Here is a 25,058-nt window from a genome sequence, read left to right as displayed (position 1 = left end):
CAGGCCCCCCCCCTCACCGCACGGTAAGGGCCCCCCCCCTCACCGCGTGGTCCGGGCCCCCCTCAACGCGTGGTCAGGCCCCCCCCCCCGCACTGCCAATACACGATGGGCTCCCTCACGGTTCGAAACGAATGTGAATGTTTGATGACTGAAAATATAAAATAACTGCCCCAAATCTATCTTATTGGACTGATGTTCCACAGAGACACGGGATAGATTTATTTTAAAAGGCAATTGAGATCAATAAAAATAATACTCTTGGTACATGAGCCTGCTGAATCTATGTTTTTCACGTACAATACATTGTGAGAAACAGCAGACGGGTCCAATTGGTGATCTAAAATGGTCATTTGGGGCTCCTGAGCCAAAGTCTTCCACGTGCAATGCTAATTAAGACGCATACTTCTTGACGTAAGATAAAATGTTGGTCCATCAGTCGAAAGCCATCATCTGGACCAACATTCCCAGTAGAATCCAGAAACATGCGTTTAGAGTATTTGGCTGATGTAAATATCCACACGACGAGGCTCTTCTTTGAGCTTTCATTTGTGGCCAGGTCGATTCTGAAAAAATTAACCAGTAAAAAAAAGTTTTTCACTATAAATCCTTTATATGCGTGGCGGCTAGAGTCCGCTCGTCCTCTGGCTTGAGATGGCTGCCACCTATGGGTCAGATGATTGCCACCATTAAGCAATTGGTAATTAAATATTTAAAAAATATTCCCTAAAAAGTGTAAAATTTTGAAAAAAATTTTCACGAAAATTAATTGTCACGCACAACGAGTCTGTGTGGAAAACGTCAGCTCGATTGGATCACGGGAAGTGGGTTAAAAAACGACCGAGAGATTTGCACGGTCGCAAGCGCGCAAGCAAGCACGCAAGCGAACTTAAAATAAAGGATAAAATAAAAAAAGAGCTATAAGCTCAGCGGGCTTTTACCTGGGGGCCGTCCATAAATGACGTCACGCAACTAGGGGAGGGGGGGGTCACACATTTGTGACGATGTGTAACGAGGGGGGGGGGTTTGAGAAATGTGACGTCACATCAAAATGGGCAACTTTAAATAAATATAGACGCCACGTTCTACTTAATTAAATAGACTTTTTAATAAATGTTTTCTCCGACAACATCAGAGTGCAGCGGCACATTAAATACGCACAACAATGTCAATAGTTTAAAGCGATTTGAAGCATGTTTTATTTTGGGGGCGGGGGCAGAGCTTTGTGACGTCATATTTGAGGGGGGGGGTCAAAAATCGTCCAAAATCGCGTGACGTCATTTATGGACGGCCCTCTGGTTTAAACATTTACATTCGGGACCAGTTTCAGGTTTATGAGCCTCGTCAAGCAGGGATTGGCCTGGGCGGCAGGCCTAAGTGTAATTCCCTTTCTCTGTGTAGTTTCTTATGCATGGGTTTCCCATTAAAAAAACCCATACAATTTAACCAAATATTCCAATGCAAATAAACCCCTGCGAATTACTCAATTGTGTTTTCGCATAGCATCATCGCCTCCTGCTGCATACACCTTAAAATAGTCGAGCCTCAGTGAGGGACTAGTAAAAACATCACAATGTAGAACTCTCCTGAAAAAAGAGAGTTGTGTCGTATGAAGACACTCCTGGATAAACTAAATTATTTCACTATTAAACCAGAGCTTACGAGTTGGCAGATGCCCTTTATGAGACTGGCCGGCAGGGGGCGTGAGGTTGGCCATTCTTTGCAAGAGGGATTATCATTTATTAAACACATTCCTGCGGAGGGAGCTGGTAGGAACGTCGGGTTGCTCGGTCAATGGCCAGGGTCAACGGCGGCGTGGTGTATTCCGCAAATATGTCCGACTGTGAGGGCGGGCACAAGCCGGCGTGAGTAGGTTAAACGTTGAGTTTTATAAGGGCACCACGGGGTGACCAGCCCCTCCCCACCCAACCCCACCCCACCCAGCCCCTCCCCACCCTCCCCACCCAGCCCCTCCCTTCACGACGGACGGACACAATAATCCCCTGTGGGCTGGTGTAACCAGGAGGTTCCTACCAGTAACAGAAGCCAGCTGGAATAGGCGAGTGCTCCATCATTTGAGCAAACGTCAGCCAGTGTCGACTGGTGTCATCACTGAAGTTCAAAAATGCTCAAATATATGCAGTTTTATTGAATGGGTTTAATTACATATTATGTAATTTATCAGGACAAATGCAATGAAAGGTTCCTATATAGTTCTAAGCAAATACAACATTCATAAAATGAGACGTTAAATTGTGTGCTCTGGTAGCCAGAAATATATGTAAGATTGGCTGGAAGTAAGTCATGTTTTATATGAGGTGGCTGGGTGGTTCATATGGTTCATAATACCGCACACATTGATTTGAAGCTTTTATTACTACAGGAATCCATAGTCTTTGGTTCTTTCGGTAAAGTCACGGAGGTAGAAATAAAATAAAACAAATCACGACGTTTCGAACGCTACACAAGAGTCTGTCTTCAGGTGAAAATCGCGACAGCTGCGATGTCAGCAGCAGACATCAGCGATTTTCACCTGAATTCTGGCGCTTGTGACTTTACCGAAAGAACCAAAGAGTATACAGTACACATGTTGGGACACTGAACCAGATCCCAAACCATCCTGGGTCAGAATCCAAACATCCACATCTGATTAAACTGGGTTAGCCAGTGTAGCTAATTGCTGAATTTATTAGGATTGTTTGTCAACTTAGCAGTGAGCTGAAACAGTCATAATTAGCTCGTTAAACGTTTGTAAACGTGACATTTTTGTATGGATGTGTCGGATGTTGGAGGGTGCTGGACGAAACAGATTTATTCAAATAATTTCAAGGCCTCACCCAAAAATATATTATTAATCCTAATATTGGCTGTGAAAACTTGCGTAATAAGTGAAAATTATTATCTATAGGGCCTTAAATGGATTAATGAAATTGTTGTGTGGTGACACTTTACAGAGCACGATGGAGCCACTTAAACTGCAGAAGAAACTTGCATAATTATAACTGACACGTACTGACTGACATGCAATGATTTGTACACGTGACTTTCACACAGAGCACCAGATACAAATACATAAATATATATCCCGTATATGACAATATAAGTGACACCAATAGAAGCAGTGCATTGGCATAATCTTCCTGGGCCATTCTTTGAGATGTCTTTACTACAAGTTTGTGTTTTTTTATTTAATTTTTTTTATATCCAATGACAACACTCATTGTTATTGACAGTGCTTGGTACTTTGTGATTCAGGTGCTAATGCAAGTATTTCAAATGTGTTGTGCAGTAGGTAGTTGAATTCGAGGTAATAATCAACATCATCATCAGACTTTGTCAATCCACTGTTGAAGACCTCTCCAATCTGCTGCCACCTCTGCTGATTCTGCTGTTTCATCACTTATATATAAACAAACATTATCGTTCGTTATTCTCTGGGTCTTCTGAATCAGTGTTTTTCATTTGCATTTGTCTACTGTATTAGGCACACCCTGGACTGGATAATATTGTTTTGGGTCTCATCAGCAGAGTACGGCCTAAATTTCGATTTAAAGCTTTCGTGACTGCAGGGATTCATCTTCTTGGCTCTTTCCCTTCTACATGATTTTACCGAAAGAACCAAGAAGAAGAGTACGGCCTGTTGAACAAATCATGGTTTTCAGAAAGAGCTCTCACTGAACACAATGGGATCCGTTCACGGCAGGACAATATTAAATTCCAGATATCTATGGGACCCTTTTTGGCAGTATCAATATGATGACAAAAAGAAAAGGCTTTTCATTTTCCTGCAAGAATACAGGTGTTAAGATGACCAATCACCAAATAGACACCTATAATAAGGCATTAACCACACATGATTGTGGCAAAACATGCAAACAGACATGCTTTGGTAATGTGTGCATTGTCCTTGAAAGCTATTGGCTTACACCAGAGACAGCCTCTTTCATTACCTTGTCGCAACAATTTTAGACCAAAGAATGGCACCGTTTAAGTCACCACATTAAGCTCCATTCGCTCCTCCGTCACCCTGCTGCTGGAGAGGGGGAGGGTATTGTAATTATATAATAGATTGGTAATCATTAAATTGTTATTAATTAGTATTTGTTTCCCCTATAAGGAATTGTAATTGTAATATATATTATTTAATAATACGCTTCCAGGCCGCACTAAGCCTGTAGCTGTCAGATCGATTAAAGTTATTTGTATTTCTCTCAATTTCTCCCTTGAGATGGAACTTTGTATTGATGAACTTTGAGATTTACAAGGGCACGGGGTGACCAATAAGGTATGAATTGGTCTGTAATAAGGTAGGGCACTGACACACACGGGGTTGACAGGCTTTAGTACAGACAAAAAACTACATATGCATTACAAAAACTATTTTGTGTGTATTTGTGTTTCTCCCTTGTGATGATGGAACTTTGTAGGATGAACGTTGAGATTTTCAAGGGGGCACGGGGTGACCAGCAAGGTCTGAATTTCTCTGTAATAAGGCAGAGAGCACTGACACACAAGGCATTTCCAGGCTTTAGTACAGACAAAAAACTACATATGCATTACAAAAATTGTTTGTGTTTCTCCCTTGTGATGATGGGACTTTAAAGGATGAACATTGGGATGTACAAGGGGGCACGGGGTGACCAGCAAGGTCTGAATTTCTCTGTAACAAGGCAGAGAGCACTGACAAATGGGGTTGACAGGCTTTAGTACAGACAAAAAAACTACATATGCATTACAAAAATTGTTTGTGTTTCTCCCTTGTGATGATGGGACTTTGCAGGATGAACATTGGGATGTACAAGGGGCCACGGGGTGACCAGCAAAGTCTGAATTTCTCTGTAACAAGACAGAGAGCACTGACACAATGAATTGCCAGGCTTTAGTACAGAAAAAAACTACATATTCATTACAAATTTTTTTTTTGTGTTTCTCCCTTGTGATGATGTGACTTTGCAGGATGAACATTGGGATGTACAAGTGGCACGGGTTGACCAGCAAGGTCTGAATTACTCTGTAACAAGGCAGAGAGAGAGCCCTGCCTGACTGACACAAGGGGCTGTGGGTTTGGGGTGGCCCACGATGGCTGTGAGCGAGCCAGGAAGGTGCCACCTCGACCCGGCCACGCCGCGGCGCAGGATTTAAGCGGGCGGCTTCCTCCGCTCTGAGCGTTCACTGTGTGATCCCCCCCACACACACACAAGGCACTGATAGGCACTATTGTTATTAATAACAACAGATGCGTTCTTCTTGGTGTGGTGAGAGCGAGCGTGACGCTTGCGGCCAACACGATCCGGTGATGTCGGCTTCTGCTCGGGCCGCGCTCAGCTGCGCGTTGGTGGCGATCGCTCTGGGTGAGTATCACACACACACACGTGTAGTACTACTGTAAGTACCACACACACACGTGTACTACTGCGAGTACCACACACACACACACACGTGTAGTACTACTGTATCACACACACACACGTTTACTACTGCGAGTACCACACACACACATGTGCACTACTGCGAGTACCACACACACACACGTGTAGTACTACTGTATCACACACACACGTGTAGTACTACTGTGAGTACCACACACACACACGTGTAGTACTACTGTATCACACACACACGTGTAGTACTACTGCGAGTATCACATACACGTGTAGTACTACTGTGAGTATCACACACGTGTAGTACTACTGTGAGTATCACACACACACGTGTAGTACTACTGTAAGTACCACACACACACGTGTACTACTGCGAGTACCACACACACACACGTGCACTACTGCGAGTACCACACACACGTGTAGTACTACTGTGAGTATCACACACGTGTAGTACTACTGTGAGTACCACACACACACGTGTAGTGCTACTGTGAGTACCACACACACACACGTGTAGTACTACTGTGAGTACCACACACACACACGTGTAGTGCTACTGTGAGTACCACACACACACACGTGGAGTGCTACTGTGAGTACCACACACACACACGTGTAGTACTACTGTGAGTACCACACACACACACACGTGTAGTACTACTGTGAGTATTACACACACACACGTGTAGTACTACTGTGAGTACCACACACGTGTAGCACTACTGTGAGTACCACACACACGTGTAGTACTACTGTGAGTACCACACGTGTAGCACTACTGTGAGTATCACACACACACACACGTGTAGTACTACTGCGAGTATCACACACACACACGTGTAGTACTACTGCGAGTATCACACACACGTGTAGTACTACTGTGAGTATCACACACACACGTGTAGTACTACTGCGAGTATCACACACACACACGTGTAGTACTACTGTATCACACACACACGTGTAGTACTACTGTGAGTATCACACACACACGTGTAGTACTACTGCGAGTATCACACACACACACACGTGTAGTACTACTGTATCACACACACACGTGTAGTACTACTGTGAGTATCACACACACACACACACACGTGTAGTACTACTGTATCACACACACACGTGTAGTACTACTGTATCACACACACACGTGTAGTACTACTGTATCACACACACACGTGTAGTACTACTGTGAGTACCACACACACACGTGTAGTACTACTGTGAGTACCACACACACACACACGTGTAGTACTACTGTGAGTATCACACACACACGTGTAGTGCTACTGTGAGTATCACACACACACACGTGTAGTACTACTGTGAGTATCACACACACGTGTAGTGCTACTGTGAGTATCACACACACACACGTGTAGTACTACTGTGAGTATCACACACACACGTGTAGTACTACTGTGAGTACCACACACACACACACGTGTAGTACTACTGTGAGTACCACATACACACACACGTGTAGTACTACTGTGAGTATCACACACACACACACGTGTAGTACTACTGTATCACACACACACGTGTAGTACTACTGTGAGTATCACACACACACACGTGTAGTACTACTGCGAGTATCACACACACACACACGTGTAGTACTACTGTGAGTATCACACACACACACACACGTGTAATACTACTGTGAGTATCACACACACACACACACGTGTAGTACTACTGTGAGTATCACACACACACACGTGTAGTACTACTGTGAGTATCACACACACACACGTGTAATACTACTGTATCACACACACACGTGTAATACTACTGTATCACACACACACGTGTAGTGCTACTGCGAGTATCACACACACACACGTGTAGTACTACTGTGAGTATCACACACACACACACACGTGTAGTACTACTGCGAGTACCACACACACACACGTGTAGGACTACTGCGAGTATCACACACACACACACGTGTAGTACTACTGTATCACACACACACACACGTGTAGTACTACTGCGAGTACCACACACACACACGTGTAGTGCTACTGTGAGTATCACACACACCAGTACTACTGTGAGTACCACACACACACGTGTAGTACTACTGTGAGTACCACACACACACACGTGTAGTGCTACTGTGAGTACCACACACACACACACACGTGTAGTGCTACTGTGAGTACCACACACACACACACGTGTAGTGCTAGTGTGAGTATCACACACACACACGTGTAGTACTACTGTGAGTATCACACACACACACGTGTAGTACTACTGCGAGTATCACACACACACACGTGTAGTACTACTGTGAGTATCACACACACACACACGTGTAGTGCTACTGTGAGTACCACACACACACACACACGTGGAGTACTACTGTGAGTACCACACACACACACACACGTGTAGTGCTACTGTGAGTACCACACACACACACACACGTGTAGTACTACTGTGAGTACCACACACACACGTGGAGTACTACTGTATCACACACACACACGTGTAGTGCTACTGTGAGTACCACACACACACGTGTAGTACTACTGTGAGTACCTCACACACACACGTGTAGTGCTACTGTGAGTATCACACACACACGTGTAGTACTACTGTGAGTATCACACACACACACGTGTAATACTACTGTATCACACACACACACGTGTAGTACTACTGTGAGTATCACACACGTGTAGTACTACTGTATCACACACACGTGTAGTACTACTGTGAGTATCACACACGTGTAGTACTACTGTATCACACACACGTGTAGTACTACTGTACCACACACACACGTGTAGTACTACTGCGAGTATCACACACACACGTGTAGTGCTACTGTGAGTATCACACACACACACACACGTGCAATACTACTGTATCACACACACACACGTGTAGTACTACTGTGAGTATCACACACACACGTGTAGTACTACTGCGAGTACCACACACACACACGTGTAGTGCTACTGTGAGTATCACACACACACACGTGTAGTGCTACTGTGAGTATCACACACACACACGTGTAGTACTACTGTGAGTATCACACACACACACGTGTAGTGCTACTGTGAGTATCACACACACACACACGTGCAATACTACTGTATCACACACACACACGTGTAGTACTACTGTGAGTATCACACACACACGTGTAGTACTACTGCGAGTACCACACACACACACGTGTAGTGCTACTGTGAGTATCACACACACACACGTGTAGTGCTACTGTGAGTATCACACACACACACGTGTAGTACTACTGTGAGTATCACACACACACGTGTAGTGCTACTGTGAGTATCACACACACACACGTGTAGTGTGTGAGTACCACACACACACGTGTAGTACTACTGTGAGTATCACACACACACACGTGTAGTGCTACTGTGAGTACCACACACACACACGTGTAGTACTACTGTGAGTACCACACCACACACACACGTGTAGTACTACTGTAAGTACCACACACACACACACGTGTAGTACTGCTGTAAGTATCACACACACACACACACGTGTAGTACTACTGTGAGTACCACACACACACACACGTGTAGTGCTACTGTGAGTATCACACACACACACGTGTAGTGTGTGAGTACCACACACACACACGTGTAGTGCTACTGTACCACACACACACGTGTAGTACTACTGTGAGTATCACACACACACACGTGTAGTACTACTGTACCACACACACACGTGTAGTGTGTGAGTACCACACACACACACGTGTAGTGCTACTGTGAGTACCACACACACACACGTGTAGTACTACTGTGAGTACCACACACACACGTGTAGTGCTACTGTGAGTATCACACACACACACGTGTAGTGTGTGAGTACCACACACACACGTGTAGTGCTACTGTGAGTATCACACACACACGTGTAGTACTACTGTATCACACACACACGTGTAGTACTACTGTAAGTACCACACACACACACGTGTAGTACTACTGTATCACACACACATGTAGTACTACTGTATCACACACACACGTGTAGTGCTACTGTGAGTATCACACACACACGTGCACTACTGTATCACACACACACACGTGTAGTACTACTGTATCACACACACACGTGTAGTACTACTGTGAGTACCACACACACGTGTAGTACTACTGTATCACACACACACACGTGTAGTACTACTGTATCACACACACACACGTGTAGTACTACTGTATCACACACACACACGTGTAGTACTACTGTGAGTACCACACACACACACGTGTAGTACTACTTTGAGTACCACACACACACGTGTAGTACTACTGTGAGTACCACACACACGTGTAGTACTACTGTGAGTACCACACACACACGTGTAGTACTACTTTGAGTACCACACACACACGTGTAGTACTACTTTGAGTACCACACACACACGTGTAGTACTACTGTGAGTACCACACACACACGTGTAGTACTACTGTGAGTACCACACACACACACGTGTAGTACTACTGTGAGTACCACACACACACGTGTAGTACTACTGTGAGTACCACACACACACGTGTAGTACTACTGTGAGTACCACACACACACGTGTAGTACTACTTTGAGTACCACACACACACGTGTAGTACTACTGTGAGTACCACACACACACGTGTAGTACTACTTTGAGTACCACACACACACGTTTAGTACTACTGTGAGTACCACACACACACGTGTAGTGCTACTGTGAGTACCACACACACACGTGTAGTACTACTTTGAGTACCACACACACACGTGTAGTACTACTGTGAGTACCACACACACACGTGTAGTACTACTTTGAGTACCACACACACACACACGTGTAGTGCTACTGTGAGTATCACACACACACACGTGTAGTACTACTGTGAGTATCATACACACACACACACGTGTAGTACTACACGTGTGTGTGTGTGTGAGTATCACACACACGTGTAGTACTACTGTATCACACACACACACACGTGTAGTACTACTGTGAATACCACACACACACACACGTGTAGTACGCAGTAGTACTACACGTGTACTGCGAGTTCTGTACGTACTGCGAGTACCACACGTACTGCGAGAGCTACACGTACTGTGAGTACTACATGTGTATACTGCGAGTACCACACGTACTGCGAGTACCACACGTACTGCGAGGGCTACACGTACTGTGAGTACTACACGTGTATACTGCGAGTACCACACGTACTGCGAGTACCACACGTGTATACTGCGAGTACCACACGTACTGCGAGTACCACACGTGTATACTGCGAGTACCACACGTACTGCGAGTACCACACGTGTATACTGCGATAGCCACACGTGTGTACTGTACGAGAGTACTGCGTGAGAATACTACACGTGCATGGTGTGTGTCGACTGTGTGAGTACACGTGTGATGCACTGAGTACACGTGTGATGCACTGAGTACACGTGTGATGCGCTGAGTACACGTGTGATGCGCTGAGTACACGTGTGTGTGTGTGAGAGTGTGTGACTCGTGCCGTGTGAGTTCCACACGCGTGCCACGTGTAGTGTGTGTCACCTTGTGTGAGTATAGTACAGGCGAGTAATGTGAGTACATGCGTGTGTGTGTTGTGTACATCACGTGTGTACTGTGTTCTTTGTTAGTACACGGAGGTACCTTGAGTCAGTACACATGTGTACTGTGTGAGTTCCACACACGTGCCACGTGTAGTGTGTGTCACCTTGTGTGAGTATAGTACAGGCGAGTAATGCGAGTACATGCGTGTGTGTTGTGTACATCACGTGTGTCCTGTAGGTATTATAATGTACGTGATGTTTGATTACAACGTGTATACCATGTGAATAAGTAGAATGTGGTGATTTTGTGATTCTCCAATTGCTACGTGAATCGTCAAACTTAACTGCAGTAATGTAGAGGCAATAAAAACAAAAATACCAGTGGTTTTAATGATCACTATAATAACATCCGCCCATGTTAACAATAGTGAAAACAATTATGTACGTGGGCCTTTACGACCAGTAAAATTGATAATTAGTTGATTTGGGTTAGGTCATCTTTTACCTATAACCCTCCACCACCCAACAGAGCTAATCCTATCCAGTCGTCACTTGATCAATATGCCAATTGACGTAGATTTTCAGTAAACCCGAATGTTGAGCGTCAATGTGAATATCTTTAATAATACCCAGTTCATTGCTGATTGATGGGTGGTGATTGGCAGATTAGAAAGGTAAAATAAGGTGAATAAAGTGGTTGGTCAAAATATACGTTCGTTATCAGCAGTGAAACCAGATAAGCTTCATATCCACGTAATAACCAATTGAGTGTCTACATGAAGTGATGTCTGGGATTGACTAAGTATAACAAAACAATGCACACGTCCAATAATCGTGTGTAAATAATGCAGAATATACCATTTAAAACGGTGCAAAACGTTCCGATGGATACCCTTTAAATCAGATAAGAGTCCCTTTGAGTACAGAACATCTCTTCAAAGGGAGACCTGTCTTAATAGACCAATGCGATACAGTTTGTATTGCTAGAAGCTAAAACAAAGCCTGCCTTTTCAGGGCCAGAATATAAAAAATATTCAGCAAAAAAAATCGAGCGGCAGTACATGTGTGTAGAGTAGTGAAATACGCGGTGCGCACCGTTCACCGAAGGGCAAACAGGCACGCGTGAGGTTTGCACGGATGAAATGCAGGTTGTAAGGGGGCAAAGCAGGTGCAAATGGGGTTGACCGGTTGTGCATGTGCTGCTACCGGTAGTTGCTGTCAACGAGGTTTATTGATGGGCCAAAAGACACCAGCCTGGCGAGAACCTAAAGAGACACACGGGAGGTCTCGGATAATTAGCAAAGTGATATAAGCTGGAGTGTGTGTCAGCGGAGGGGAGTTGTTGCCGGGAACCAAGAGTGAAGACATCTCGCCGTTGTCGCCGCTCCAGGGGCAGCGGTGGAGATGGAGAGATGCTGTGTGCGGAGTCGCTGTGTGTGGAGACGCTGAGAGCGGAGACGCTGTGTGTGGAGACGCTGAGGGCAGAGCTGCTGAGTGCAGGATAAGGGAGGTGAAAGGTAGATAAGAGTGGGGAGAGATTAAATATAAGTGACCGTAAAGATAGTTAAAGGAGTGCGTACATCTGGTGCAAGAATAGGTGAATAAGGTGTAAGGTGACTTGTTATGAGTAATTTTTGAAGACACTACACAAGTAAAACATGTAACTCACGATTTTAAGTAAGTTGCATTATAGAATGCTGTATAAAGTATGACAGGATTTAATTCCATTAATAGTTTATTTCATGAAATGTATACAATGTTATACATTAAATACAATAATGTATGTACATTTTAATAACATACTAACGTGCCTAAATTGTTTCTTATTTTACTTTTAAAACATTCACATTTTTCATTACCAAATACTGTAGTAGCTGACCAAATTGTAACATGCATGAAATGGAATCCCATGTAGTGGCTCTTTATTGGTCTTTTTCTGATCATCTAAGTTCACGTCCATAACCAATGTCCTCTTATTATCCTCAGCCTCTGAAATGTCATCCAAAACCTTTACCAACCAGCCAGCTCCACTCTCAACTCTTAGCAGTCTACTTCTCTGAAACAAACCCAAAACATTCCAAAAAATAAAATTCCTCTGTTCAGATTATCTGATGATGCACGTCCTTCTATGTACACAACATATATTGGCCACATGAGATGCTTTTTATATCTATATTGTGGCATATTGTAATTCTTGGTCAGAAATTAAGTAGTACAGGGTGGTCCAGATGTTATGTGAATCCCATTTAATCATCAAAAATGTATTTTTTGCATAGCAATTGCTGTGAAAACGGATACAAATAAGCAAAGGAAAAACATGTTAGGGGTCAATTAATTGGGGGGGGGGGAGGGGTTACAAGACATCTGGACCACTCTGTACATACTGGTGGCCATTATCTGATGTATCATATTGTGTAATGTCATGCTCAGAGTTAGTTTTAGTAGTACGTGCTCGTGGCCACGTTGTGTTTATGTCGCAAACCTTACTCATTGGCTGTGTCGGGTGGTGGCGGGTTTAACGATGCATTTATATTTACGCGATCTAACCCCGAAAAAACATATTATGGATGGTATTCGTCGCGAAAGTCTAAGTGTTAAACTAGACACGAGGTGTCTGGGTGGCAGTCCTCCACCTTTACCGAGCTCGGCTTCATGCCTCAGAATTGCATCTTCAGTTCGCAACATTGCGCGCGTCATAAATTGTATTATTATTACCATACAGAGCTGAAATTAAACATCTCACAGTGAAGACTGGTGTTCACGTACACATGCAAATATGTTTATTCCATCCATTTCTAAGTAATCTAGGACGTTGCAGCTGAGGAAAGCTGTGGCAGTGTGGCAAATATGAAAGCTCGTTTTGTGACCGTGCACACAGGGTGGCATTCAGCTGCTTGACATTTCGTTTTATTGGTAATGAATTCAGTGATCGGTAAAATGCCAAAACTCTGTTACTATAGAGAAAAAGTCAGGCCAGGGTGTTTTTTTCTCTCCCACTTCATAGAACACTTTTCATGGATTAAAATATGTAGAATATCTTAGTAATTCATTTCCTTACCGTTCACAGTTGATCTAGGTATTCTGAAAAACCCCCAAAACATTTAGAAAAAAGTGTAATAATTATAATCACAAATTTATATTGTATTTGTTTCTTCTTGTTCTTTCAGGGCTCTGTGTATGCAGTGAAGCAACTCAAGTAAGTGTATTGGCATTTTGATGAAGAGGTGATACTAATGTTTTTCTAGGTGTTGAATGCATTCCGAACGTGTCTCATGTTTTTACGTGTTGAGTATTCGATAGTGCCTGCACATGGGAGCCAACCTTGTTGCAACATGGACCACTTACATTCAAATGTTTGTAATAGTTTTGGAAAGGACCATATTGACATGCCTTGCATTTCACAGCACATCAACCACAACATCTGTATATTCAAAATCCTTCAACCAATCATATTTTCTATTTGAATCTCATCAGAGGCTGATCTAGAAACTTCCCAAGGGGGGCCTCAAAGTTTTAAGCTTTTTAAATAGGGCCCTTTAATAAACAAAATGCAATATATTTTCCCTGATACATATAAATAACATACTGATTTTCTGGGATCTCCTCCACTGAATCCCATGCCTATTCTCATCCACTCTTGCAAAAACTGCTCATAAATGTCTGCTTTCAATTTTCTAACTTATTGGTGTGTGTGGTGGTAATTTATTTTCTTTTGTGGTGGGATGTTAACTATCTCACCTAGTATGCAGGAGATCGTGAGTTCGATCCCGACTTGATGCTTGTATATTTGGAGTTTGCATGTTCTTCCCTTGGTTGTGTAGATTGATCTCCAAGTCCACTGGTTTTTCCTTCCACTTTTAGAATCAACATGTGTTTAGAGTATTTGGCTGCTATACATTTCCACATGATAAGCCACTTTATTGAGCTATCATTTATGGCCAGGTCGCTTCTGAAAAATAGTGATATTGCTCAGTGGGCCTTACCTGGTAAAATAAAAATAGTTTATAGTTTAGTTTGCAGTTCATCCCAGCTGTACCTCCTGCAATGTCTCATTGATGAGAATTGCGTTAAAAGTAAAACACTTGCGTTTCAGAATGAACAGCAGGGTTGGTGGACTATGTCCATAAGTGTTTTTTCATGCCAATGTGGGTTCTTTGACCATATTTCACCTTGCTGGTCAGTGGGAGTAGGTAATGGGGTATAAAACAAAACTTTCTTAGGCTGCACTGGCCTTTACTGCCCTAAAACAACCTCTTTTATGCAAGGTGGTTGCCCATCACAGAACCCATCCAGGCTCAAACCTGCTTAGCGTCTGAGGTCTGACATGATCAGGACTATTCTGGGTGATTTGGTCGATGGTAATTTTAATACAGATTGAATGTGTGCTTCCAGAATGATGCTTCATCAAGTAAAGTTTCCACTGGCCAAGCCACAGGTGAGAGTGTGCCACCAAAGGATCGTAACCTTATTGTGGTGGTGGGGTTTGTGTGTTCCAATGACCCTCAGAGCTATGTCGACTCGAGTCTTGTACTCTTGGTAGGGTCTCCCTTGGCGAACAGCTCTGGGGGGAGGTTCCAGACAAATAACGGTCCAAAAAAAGTTCCTCATGATTGGTTAAACAATACAAAAATCAGAGAACCTTGCCCAGACAAGGGATACAGCAACACACCCCTGGAGCCAGGCCTGGGGTGGTGTTTACTGGCAAGCGCCTGGTGGCCAGGTGACCCCACGTAACCCGGTCGGGCCCAGCCCGAAATGACTATGTGGCGCTGTCCTGTGGGCCCACCATTTGCAGGATGAAGGGTGAGGGGCGGGTGTAATGCCGGTATGGCAGGGAGAGTGATGGTCTCAGACGGACTGGACCTTGGCAATGGAAACTAGCTGTTTGGACATGGAATGTCACATCACTGGGGGGGAAGGAATCAGAGCTGGTGGAGGAGGTGGAAAGGTACTGACTAGGTATGGCCGGTCTCACCTCCACGCACAGCATTGGCACTGCAACCAAACTTCTCAATCGGGGTAGTCTCTCTCCTATTTCGGAGTTACCCCTGGTGAGAGGCCCCGGGTGGGTGTGGGGATACTCACAAGCCCCTGGCTGGTTACTATTCAGTTGGAGTTTGTCCGAGTGGATGAGATGGTCGCCTCAATGAGACTTCGGGTCTCAGAAAGGAATACTCTAACTGTTGTCTGTACTTATGCACAAAATAGCAGTTCAGAGTATTCGACCTTCTTGGAGACAGTGGGTGGAATGCTCTACAGAGTGCCACCTGCCGACTCCATAGTGGACACAAGTGGTGAGGGAAGCTGTCAAGTTGAAGATGGAGGCTTTCTGAGCAATGCTCGGGAAAATGTTTCCCGACTCGATTGAGAGGTACCGGCTTGCCAAGAGGGCGGTAGCTGCAGCAGTTGCTGAATCAAAAGTTGTGGGAGGAGTTTGAAGAGGTCATGGAAAGGGACTACCTGGCAGCCTCAAAGATCTTCTGCAAAAACCATCCGACGCCTTAGGAGGGGTTGACGGGACGTAGCTCGGGCTGTTTTCGGTAAGGGCGGCGAAACATTGACCTCAACTCGGGAGATAGTCGAGAGGTGGAAGGAACACTTTGAGGAGCTCCTCAACCTGGTGGACATGCCATCCTCTCAGGAGGCAGCCCTGGAAACAGCTGAGGGGGGGGGGGTCGGATCCATCATGGCTGCTGAAGTTCCTGTAGCGGTCGAGAGCCTAAGGTGGACGAGATTCGTGCAGACTTGTTGAAAGCGCAGGACAGTGTAGGAGTGTCGTGGTTCACACGCCTCTTCAATGTTGCATTAAAAGCGGGTACAGTACCTCTGGATTGGCAAACTGGGGTCGTGGTTCCCAATTAAAGAAAAGGGGACCAGAGGATGTGCTCCAACTACAGAGGGATCACACTCCTCAGCGTCCCAGGTAAAGCTGATGCCAGAGTGCTGGAGAGGAGGCTCCGCCCGGTGGTTGAGCCTCAGATTCAGGAGGAACAATGTGGATTCTGTCATGGTCGTGGAACAATGGATCAGTCCTTTTCCCTCTCACAGATATTTGAGGGGTCATGGGAGTAGGCTTCTCCAGTCTAACTCTGCTTTTTAGACTTGGAGAGAGCATATGACCGTGTTGCCTGGAATGTCTTGAGGAAGGTGCTGTGGGAGTATGATGTACCCATGCCGCTTTTGTGTGCTATCCAGTCCCTCTATTCCCGGAGTTAGAGCTGTGTCCGTATTCTTGGTGTTAAATCAAAGTCGTTCACTGTGGGTGTTGGACTTTGCCAAGGGTGCGTCTTGCCTCCACTCCCGTTTGTGATTTTCATGGACAGGATATCAATGCGCAGCCGAGGTATGGAGAGTATCCAGTACGGGGGCATGGAGGTGGGGTCGCTGCTTTTTGCAGACAACATTGTTTGCCTCGTCAGTTTGATCTCCAGCGTGCACTTGGACAGGTTGATGCCGAGTGTGAAGCGGCTGGGATGACGATCAGCACCTCCAAATCTGAGGTCATGGTTCACTCCCGGGAGATGGTGGATTGTTCCCTCCAGGTGAGAGAGGAACAGCTGCCCTTAGTGGTGAAGTTTAAGTACCTCGAGGTCTATTTTGCGTAAGTGGAAGCGGTAGATTGGCCGGTGGATCGGTGTGTCGTCCGCAGTGTTGCAAGCACCGTACCGTTCCATGGTAGTGAAGTGGGAGCAGAGTTCTCGAACAAAGCTTTCGGTTTACAGATCTATCTACATTCCCACCCTCGCCTACGATCATGAGCTTTGGGTAATGACCGAAAGAACGAGATCGTGGGTACAAGACGCCGAAATTTGGTTATTCTGAAGGGTTACCAGACTCAGTCTCCGTGATCGGGTGAGGAGCTCAGTAATCTGGGAGAGCCTCAGAGTCGAGCCACTGCTCCTCCGGAACGAGAGGTGGTTCGGGCACCTGATAAGGATGCCCCCCGGGAGACTCCCTCTGGAATTCTACCGGGTACGTTCCACTGGGCAAAGACCCCGAGTCCGGCCCAGGACACGCTGCCGGGACCATGTCGCTCGGCTGGCCTGGGATCGCCTGGGAATTCCCCAGGAAGAGCTCGAGGACTGGACCGCCGTACTCAACATGCTGCCGCCGCGACCCTCATCAGGACAGGCGGACTGAGAAACGAACGAACGAACGTGTGTTATGACATCCTGAAAAGCAAATACATTTTAATACCCATACAATTATTATTCAACCTGGAAGGTCACACTGAGTCTCTTAAACAAAAAAAAATTTTGACTTGTCAGATTGGCTAAATTTCATATTGGAGAGTGTTGTGGTATGAAACAATGGTGCGAGGCAGGCTAAAGTAGAATATGCCCAAGTCCACACAGATAGGTTGACGTCCTACTTGCTGTACTGCCTCCTACAGGCACTACCTCACCACTCTGCAGGTGGGTGAATCACCCACACGTTCCCTGTGTGAGCCACCAACCCCTTATCTAAGTTGCTCCATGACAGGCATGTGCCACCACGCCCAGACAATGTTATAAATCTTCGGTGTTATACAATGTCAGGACCTCCGGTGTCAATTAATATGCATCTTCGGTGCTTTCATAATTTGTGCGCATCAATCACATTGTAGAATACTACTTGGCCTTCTCATTGCACCATTTAGCGTGAATGTAAGTTCTTGTGCTAATCGGAGGTGCGGGATTATACAAGTTTACAGCCCTTAGTCAATCCACATGCCATGCCGATAATGGGGATTGTTTAACCATACTTCACCATGTCACTGATGTTGACTGTGGCCGGGAATCAAATTCAGATTCCAAAGAACACAGGATGAGATGTTACTATCCTTTGTGCAAGCACTTCCAAGAGTTCATGAACAGTGAGCCTGGTGAAATTTGGGTTATTAGGTTTATAGTGCAACCATTGCACCGCCACTGTATCTGCCGTTTCTCAGGCAGGTCTTTAGATTCCACATTGACTGCTGAGTTGTATGTATTTTTGCGTGTGTGTGCGTGTGCGTACGCAGACTTGCGGAACATTGTGATAGTTATCCACAGTCAAAGTAGCCATTACAATGCGCTGGCCGCTGGAAGACTCGAAGAGGACTTCTTACAGCAAGCGCAAAAACTTCAACAGGTTTGAAATTCAATCGTCTCCACGCTGAGGTTAATGACGGGGCATACTTACTAGCAGTCAGTGCAGTAGGTGTAATGAAGCTACAAAGTATTCCATTCATGCCATTCACAGTTTCCACTGTGCTCAAAATACGTGTTGGGGCCGTGTTTTGATCATTCATAACCGATTTTTTGAAATTACACTTCGCCATGTTGGGAACCTGTTTTGTCTTTCAACGACCAATGTTTATTTCTCACCAAGGGGTACAGCTTATTCAGCTGGTGGTCATTGTACTGATGATGACAATAATCGAAAGAAATATGTCAAGGGTGCCCACAGACTTGCCTACATATCCCAGCCATATGGTACAATTGCGCTAATATAGATATGTCAAAATACTCAGCCTGAAATTGCTTAAATATACCGAGCAGTAGCAGCCTATCTTGAGATAAAAATGGTTCAGTATGAACTCAGCCCACCACCTCCCATAGGCCAATTAAATGCCAATTAAACTGTCCTTCAATCAATCAAACTTTATTTCTGTCGCACTGTTTGTGCAAAAAATGCAAAAAATAGTGCTTTACAGGCATGAACAATAAAAGTGAAATTGTAGACAAAATAAAATCACGTTGTTACAAATTTCTAGCAAAGACATAATAAAAATAACACATGAAGAAAATCCTAATTGAAAGCAAGTTTAAAAAGTAAGTGTTTCGATTTATTTTAAAAGTTCTTCATGATTCTGAAGCCCTTGGAAGCTATAGGAATGTTGAGGTTGTTTATGGATGTCTTACAGAGAAACTGTGCCCCACCATAGAAAATTAGATTTTTTATCGCTGGTTCAGGGCTGCCATTTTCAGATACTCCAATGCGTAATGGAGCAGGGAAACATTTGCTTATTTGTGTTATCTGTACTCCCAATGTGTGATGTGTTGACAGGTTCCCCCTACCATTGTTCTGCTGCACAAAGTGGATGAGGTGGCAGGAGCTTGGACCATTTTCCCAGCACTTCCCAGGTACTAAGTGACAACGTATGAGTTTCTAAACTTACGCAGCAAACTTTTTTTGCATAGCGAACCTTTTAATAGTGGACACGGAGCTATTGTATGTATGTATGTTGAACTTCTTTCGCACCATACGTAGCCAATCGGAGGTGCAGGGGAAGGACAAACAAATAAACGCAAAAAGTTGTTGTTAAGAAATGAGTTTTCAATCGAGATTTCAAAGTGCATAGCTCCAGTGGCTTCCTAATATCGGAAGGAAGAGCGTTCAAGACGGCCGCAGAAGCGCGTCTGAAAGCGCGAGATGCACTGACCGTCTTTGTTTGATGGCCAAGCCAGCAGCCGCTGCGAGGATGACCGGAGTTCGGATGATGCTTTATGCTCCTTGCCTGAGACGACTACCTACAGCGAATCGAATGAGGTGTGTAAAGTACAGTGTGCTTTCATTGACGGCCAACTCGAGTCGACTGGAGTGCACTCGACTTGGCCTGATTTCTCCCAATACTTGAGCTGATGTGATGGTTCAAGTTGTTAAAAAAAAATAGATTTTCCGAGTTATCACGTGAGTCGGACACCTTGGATGTAAAGTTAAATGTGTCCGCCACCCTGTGACATGATTGCATTTTTTTGTTATGCAATTCCGTCTCCGTCCAATCCGTGACAGAGAATTGAGCCCAGCCCGTGATGCAACAAAATGATCCAAGAGAATTCGAACAAATTGACAGGCAGCTCACATTGTCTAAAAGCATGGAAAGGCAGTGTTGGTGGCGGAGAAGTTCAAGTACGTCCTTGAGTTATGTGCTTCATGGATACGGGTGCAGGAGGCAGTTCAAGATGTGGTTTTCAGATCTCGCATGCAGAGTGTGGCTGCTGTCCACCCTCCCCCCCCAACCCCCCATCTGCTTGCCCCTCGTTTATGTTCAGGCACGCCAGCTTTTCCCACACACGAGAAAACTGGTGAAGGAATAGAGCAGCTGTTTCCTACTGTTAGGCTTTTTGGAATTAATAATGAACTATTATATAAATATGGTAAACCAAATACCGGCTAGCATTCACTTTAGAGTATATATGTATGTTGAAATTATTTCGCACCTTACATAGCCAACCATGCTAATCGGAGGTGCGGGAAAAAGACATCAAACTAAACACAAAAAACAGTTCGATTGGAGGTCCTTTTGTCAGTAGTGGCATCAAGCAATTGCAGGGCAATGCCTTTATTTACTTAATATAATGATAATTGCATAAATAAAAAATCCTCAGTAATTACTGCAGGTTCACATCTATGTATTGTGTTTTATTCTTTTGTCTCACAATATTTAATTGTTCAGTGATAACTCCTAGAACAGCGAGTACTAACACATTGCATCGTGTCAGAGAACGACTCCAAAAGTCAAAATCACAGAACTTTCTTTGAAGTCCATTCATAGGCCTCTTGTCCACACCAGTAGTAGGTCTTTTACAGTTCCTGCAAACATGGTTTCTTGTAGAGGCCGACCGAAATTCGGTTTCGGCGCAGAAAGTTGTCAAATGGACACTTGTGGCATACTTTCGGTTTCGGCCGAGTCAATGTTTAACTTTCGGTCTGGATTCGGTTTCGGCCGAATCCAGAAATTAAGTTTCGGTCGGCCTCTAGTTTCTTGTATCACAATGATCTACATTTAAAAGTGCTAGAGAAAAGATGATTTTGGTGCAAAACCAAATTTACTTGGATAATTTTGTGCGGTCTTCAGTCACTGGGCTGAGACCATTACACTTGAGAAACCATTTACTCATGGGTGACTTTCCTGGATTCATAACCAAGATATATATAAGTGCCAGGACAGTGTCCTGCTATGGTATTAGCCTCATGAGCCACCCAGCCACCGCAATTTATGGTATTCATTGCATATTGTGTGCATTGAATGCAATATTTCTTTCCTTCGATCTACGTTTTTGAATAGAGTGATAGTTAAAGTCCATGCAAGAGCCTAAATTCAGAGCAGTTCTCTTCATAAGACTTCCACTCTTTACTTGCTAGAGTGTTACTGCAAGTCAACTCCTATGACTAATTGGGAATGGGACGCAAGCGTAGGATTGATCACCCTGTCGCTGGCCGCCTTTGGGGAGGGTGTATAGTATGAAAGGCCGAAACACCCTAGGAACCAAAGGGTCACTACTGACGATGCGCTCCCCAAATTTCACCAGGCTCACTGTTCATGAACTCTTGGAAGTGCTTGCACAAAGGTTAGTAACATCTCATCCTGTGTTCTTTGGAATCTGAATATGCACATAATTTCTCCACCCTCAATTGGGAATTGACCTTTTAACCTGTTGTGTTGGCGCACAAACCAGTGCCACTTATCTGAGTGTTATATAGGTATTGTTCTAAACAACAGTATTATATTACAGGAATAAATACTGCACAGCGTAGTATTTGTAGTTGTATAATATCAGAACGTAGGTTTGTTTGTCACTGTTGCATTCCATTGTATAACCAACAGAGGGCGCCTTTACGCTGCAGTAAGTCCTCGTTTCACGCGGTGGATTTATTCCTGAAAAGTGTCGCATGAAGCTGTAACAATTTCCCCCATAAATGATGTAACGATAGCATTTCGCGAGATACGATGTATGCACACGTACTAAGATCGCGGGACGAATAACTTGTGGTACGCCGCTGTCCGTGTTACCGTAACATTCCGTGTTCTGTGTCATACCGCTAAGTCGCGCAGCTCAGGAAAGTAGTTTGTCGTTGACTGCTCAGAAACTGCAATATAACGGTGAGTCTGCGTTATAACGGCACGCGCTCCGTGTTATAATGGCACGCGCTCCGTGTTATAATGGCACGCGCTCCGTGTTATAACGGCACGCATTCTACGTTATGTAACGGTGCGCGTTCCGTAATGTGTGTAAAGTGTTCCCTAATGGAAGAACCGTGTTATCGCGTTGTGTGAAGATCACACGTTAAGCGAGGACTTAACGTGTGCAGTGTTGTGTCTCTGGCCAGGCAACCCTGAACAGCTATAATTCACTTACAGGGGGAAGGGCATCGCATTCCAGTGATTCAACGATTTATCGAATCGTCATGAATTGGGTTTGCGATTAGTCATGAATCGGGTTTCTGATTCGATGAAAAATATCAAATGTTGATTTTCTAAAATAACATTTAGTTGAATTTAGCGACCACTAGTGACCATATGGATGACATGAAACCATTATATACAGATACAAACATACATTCTAACACGTGATTCATGCATCATAAATTGAAAACTAATATCTATAGAACTGCTCATTGTGCTTAGTTCGTTGTCCTTCCCGTGCACCTCCGATTAGCGCGGTTGGCTACGTATGGTGCGAAAGAAGTTCAACATACATACGTACAGATACATTTTCAATTCGTAGTGGTAATTTTAAAGAGTGCTATTCATGATTGCCACCTGTACACAATTATGTTACCATGTTCCCATTGCTATGACTACTTGGTTAATAGCAGGAATCACAATTCCGACTCCATGTGCACAGGCTGACGTGAACCAATAGCTTCACCTAAAGCAACGAGTGTGTCTCTCCAGGCTCCTGTCCACACACGGAGGCTCAGCGACCTGGTGGTTCTTCTGCGAAGAAGAGACGAGGGTGGACTTGGAGAGGCTAAGACGGTTGTTGGGTCGCTATGACCACAGCAAGGTACAGTCTGTTCTCCTATAACGCGGTAATCGTGATATAAAATATAATGTAGGGTAAAGCACAGTCCGTGATAACGTGTGAGATGCGTAACGCAGGCCGAACAAAGACTGAGGCGCGTGGGTAGCATCCAGAAGCATCCAACAGAATCCTGCCTTGTGTGACGCTACGTCGAGGCTGCCGTATCACCGCTCGTTCCTACTCACACGATGTAGTTCCATTCATTCAATCACGTTATAAATCCAATTCACCATCCGCTTTATAAAAAAATGTGTTTCCTAATACATTCATTGTGTTATATCCAATTTACGTTATGAACGCGCAGTACAGTTTGGCTTTCAATAGCTGTCCGGACAAAGGTTTAACATGTAGGCTTTTGCGACCAATATTATCCACTAGATCATGTAACTATAAGTATAAATTTGTCGTTAAACCCGCCACCACCCAACACAGCCAATTAGTAAGGTTTGTTGTGTCAACAAAACGTGCCCAATTAGTTACTACTTCAGCACACCGGTGTGTTGGAGAGTAAATCCACAACATTTACAATTTGAGTACGACGTATCACTGGTAATTACAACTAGCATCATCAGGGGAATTGTGCCGCAATTATGTTACGTTAAAGGTGTAGCTCTGACACGTGTACGGTGAATGTATTGCCACGTGCATCTCGTAGGCAGTCATAGGACACGTGACTGGGATAACACTGACAAGGCTGACAATTCAAATAGGCTGCAGGGAGAGATGCACGCGGTGTTGTTTGTAGTGGTGCTTTGTGTTTCGTCTGCTTTCCCAGCCGTGGTTCCTGGGCCGTGCCTTGCATGACGTGAGCGCCACCATAATCCACAATTTCGCGTTTCACGAGGACCCCACGTCCTTCCACTACCCACTCTTCTCGTCCGGATGGGCTCTCAGCCAGCCTCTCCTCGCAAGGTGGTACACCCTTGGCCGTAGCATCTTGCGCGCAAGCAGGGCAGGTCCAGTGTAGATGAGAGCACGTGACCTGACCTGAATCCAGATGCAGCACGTGAGGGTTAAAGAGGAGTCTTTGGAGCCTGTTTCGGTGCATTCCAGAGTTTAATAACTATGGTTGCGAAGATCTTTTTTTGTATATGACCAGTAACCGGAAGAGAATAATTGGTAAGAAAAAATGTTTACCGGTTTGCCGCACATTTATAAATGTCCGTACATTTTTTTATGCTCATAATATTGGGGAAATGCACCGTTGCACCTCTACTGGGGGGTAATAATTATCTCGGTTTTTATATCGGTTTATATGATTTTAAATTGAGTATTTAGGCTACGACAGTGGCAGACTGACATTTTTTTTTGAATGATGTAA

The 25,058-nt window shown here is 44.5% G+C and overlaps 1 protein-coding gene across 1 annotated transcript in view; it reads left to right on the top strand.

Moving 5' to 3' along the window:
- Positions 1-5,035: 5,035 nt before the first annotated feature.
- B3GLCT (beta 3-glucosyltransferase) overlaps positions 5,036-25,058 on the top strand; it is a 52,105-nt gene continuing 32,082 nt past the window's right edge. The window contains 7 exon segments of the mRNA XM_061552223.1: positions 5,036-5,348; positions 14,132-14,160; positions 15,357-15,399; positions 18,967-19,076; positions 19,995-20,071; positions 23,608-23,719; positions 24,513-24,649. Of these exon segments, the coding sequence (XP_061408207.1) occupies positions 5,234-5,348; positions 14,132-14,160; positions 15,357-15,399; positions 18,967-19,076; positions 19,995-20,071; positions 23,608-23,719; positions 24,513-24,649 (623 nt within the window). The 5' untranslated portion in view covers positions 5,036-5,233.

The sequence above is a fragment of the Lethenteron reissneri genome, chromosome 16, assembly GCF_015708825.2.
Source record: "Lethenteron reissneri isolate LAM-NWPU_2019-01 chromosome 16, ASM1570882v1, whole genome shotgun sequence".
NCBI classification, from domain to species: Eukaryota; Metazoa; Chordata; class Hyperoartia; order Petromyzontiformes; family Petromyzontidae; genus Lethenteron; species Lethenteron reissneri.
The sequence above is the reverse complement of the archived record's forward strand: the minus strand, read 5'-3'. Positions and strand labels throughout refer to the sequence as shown.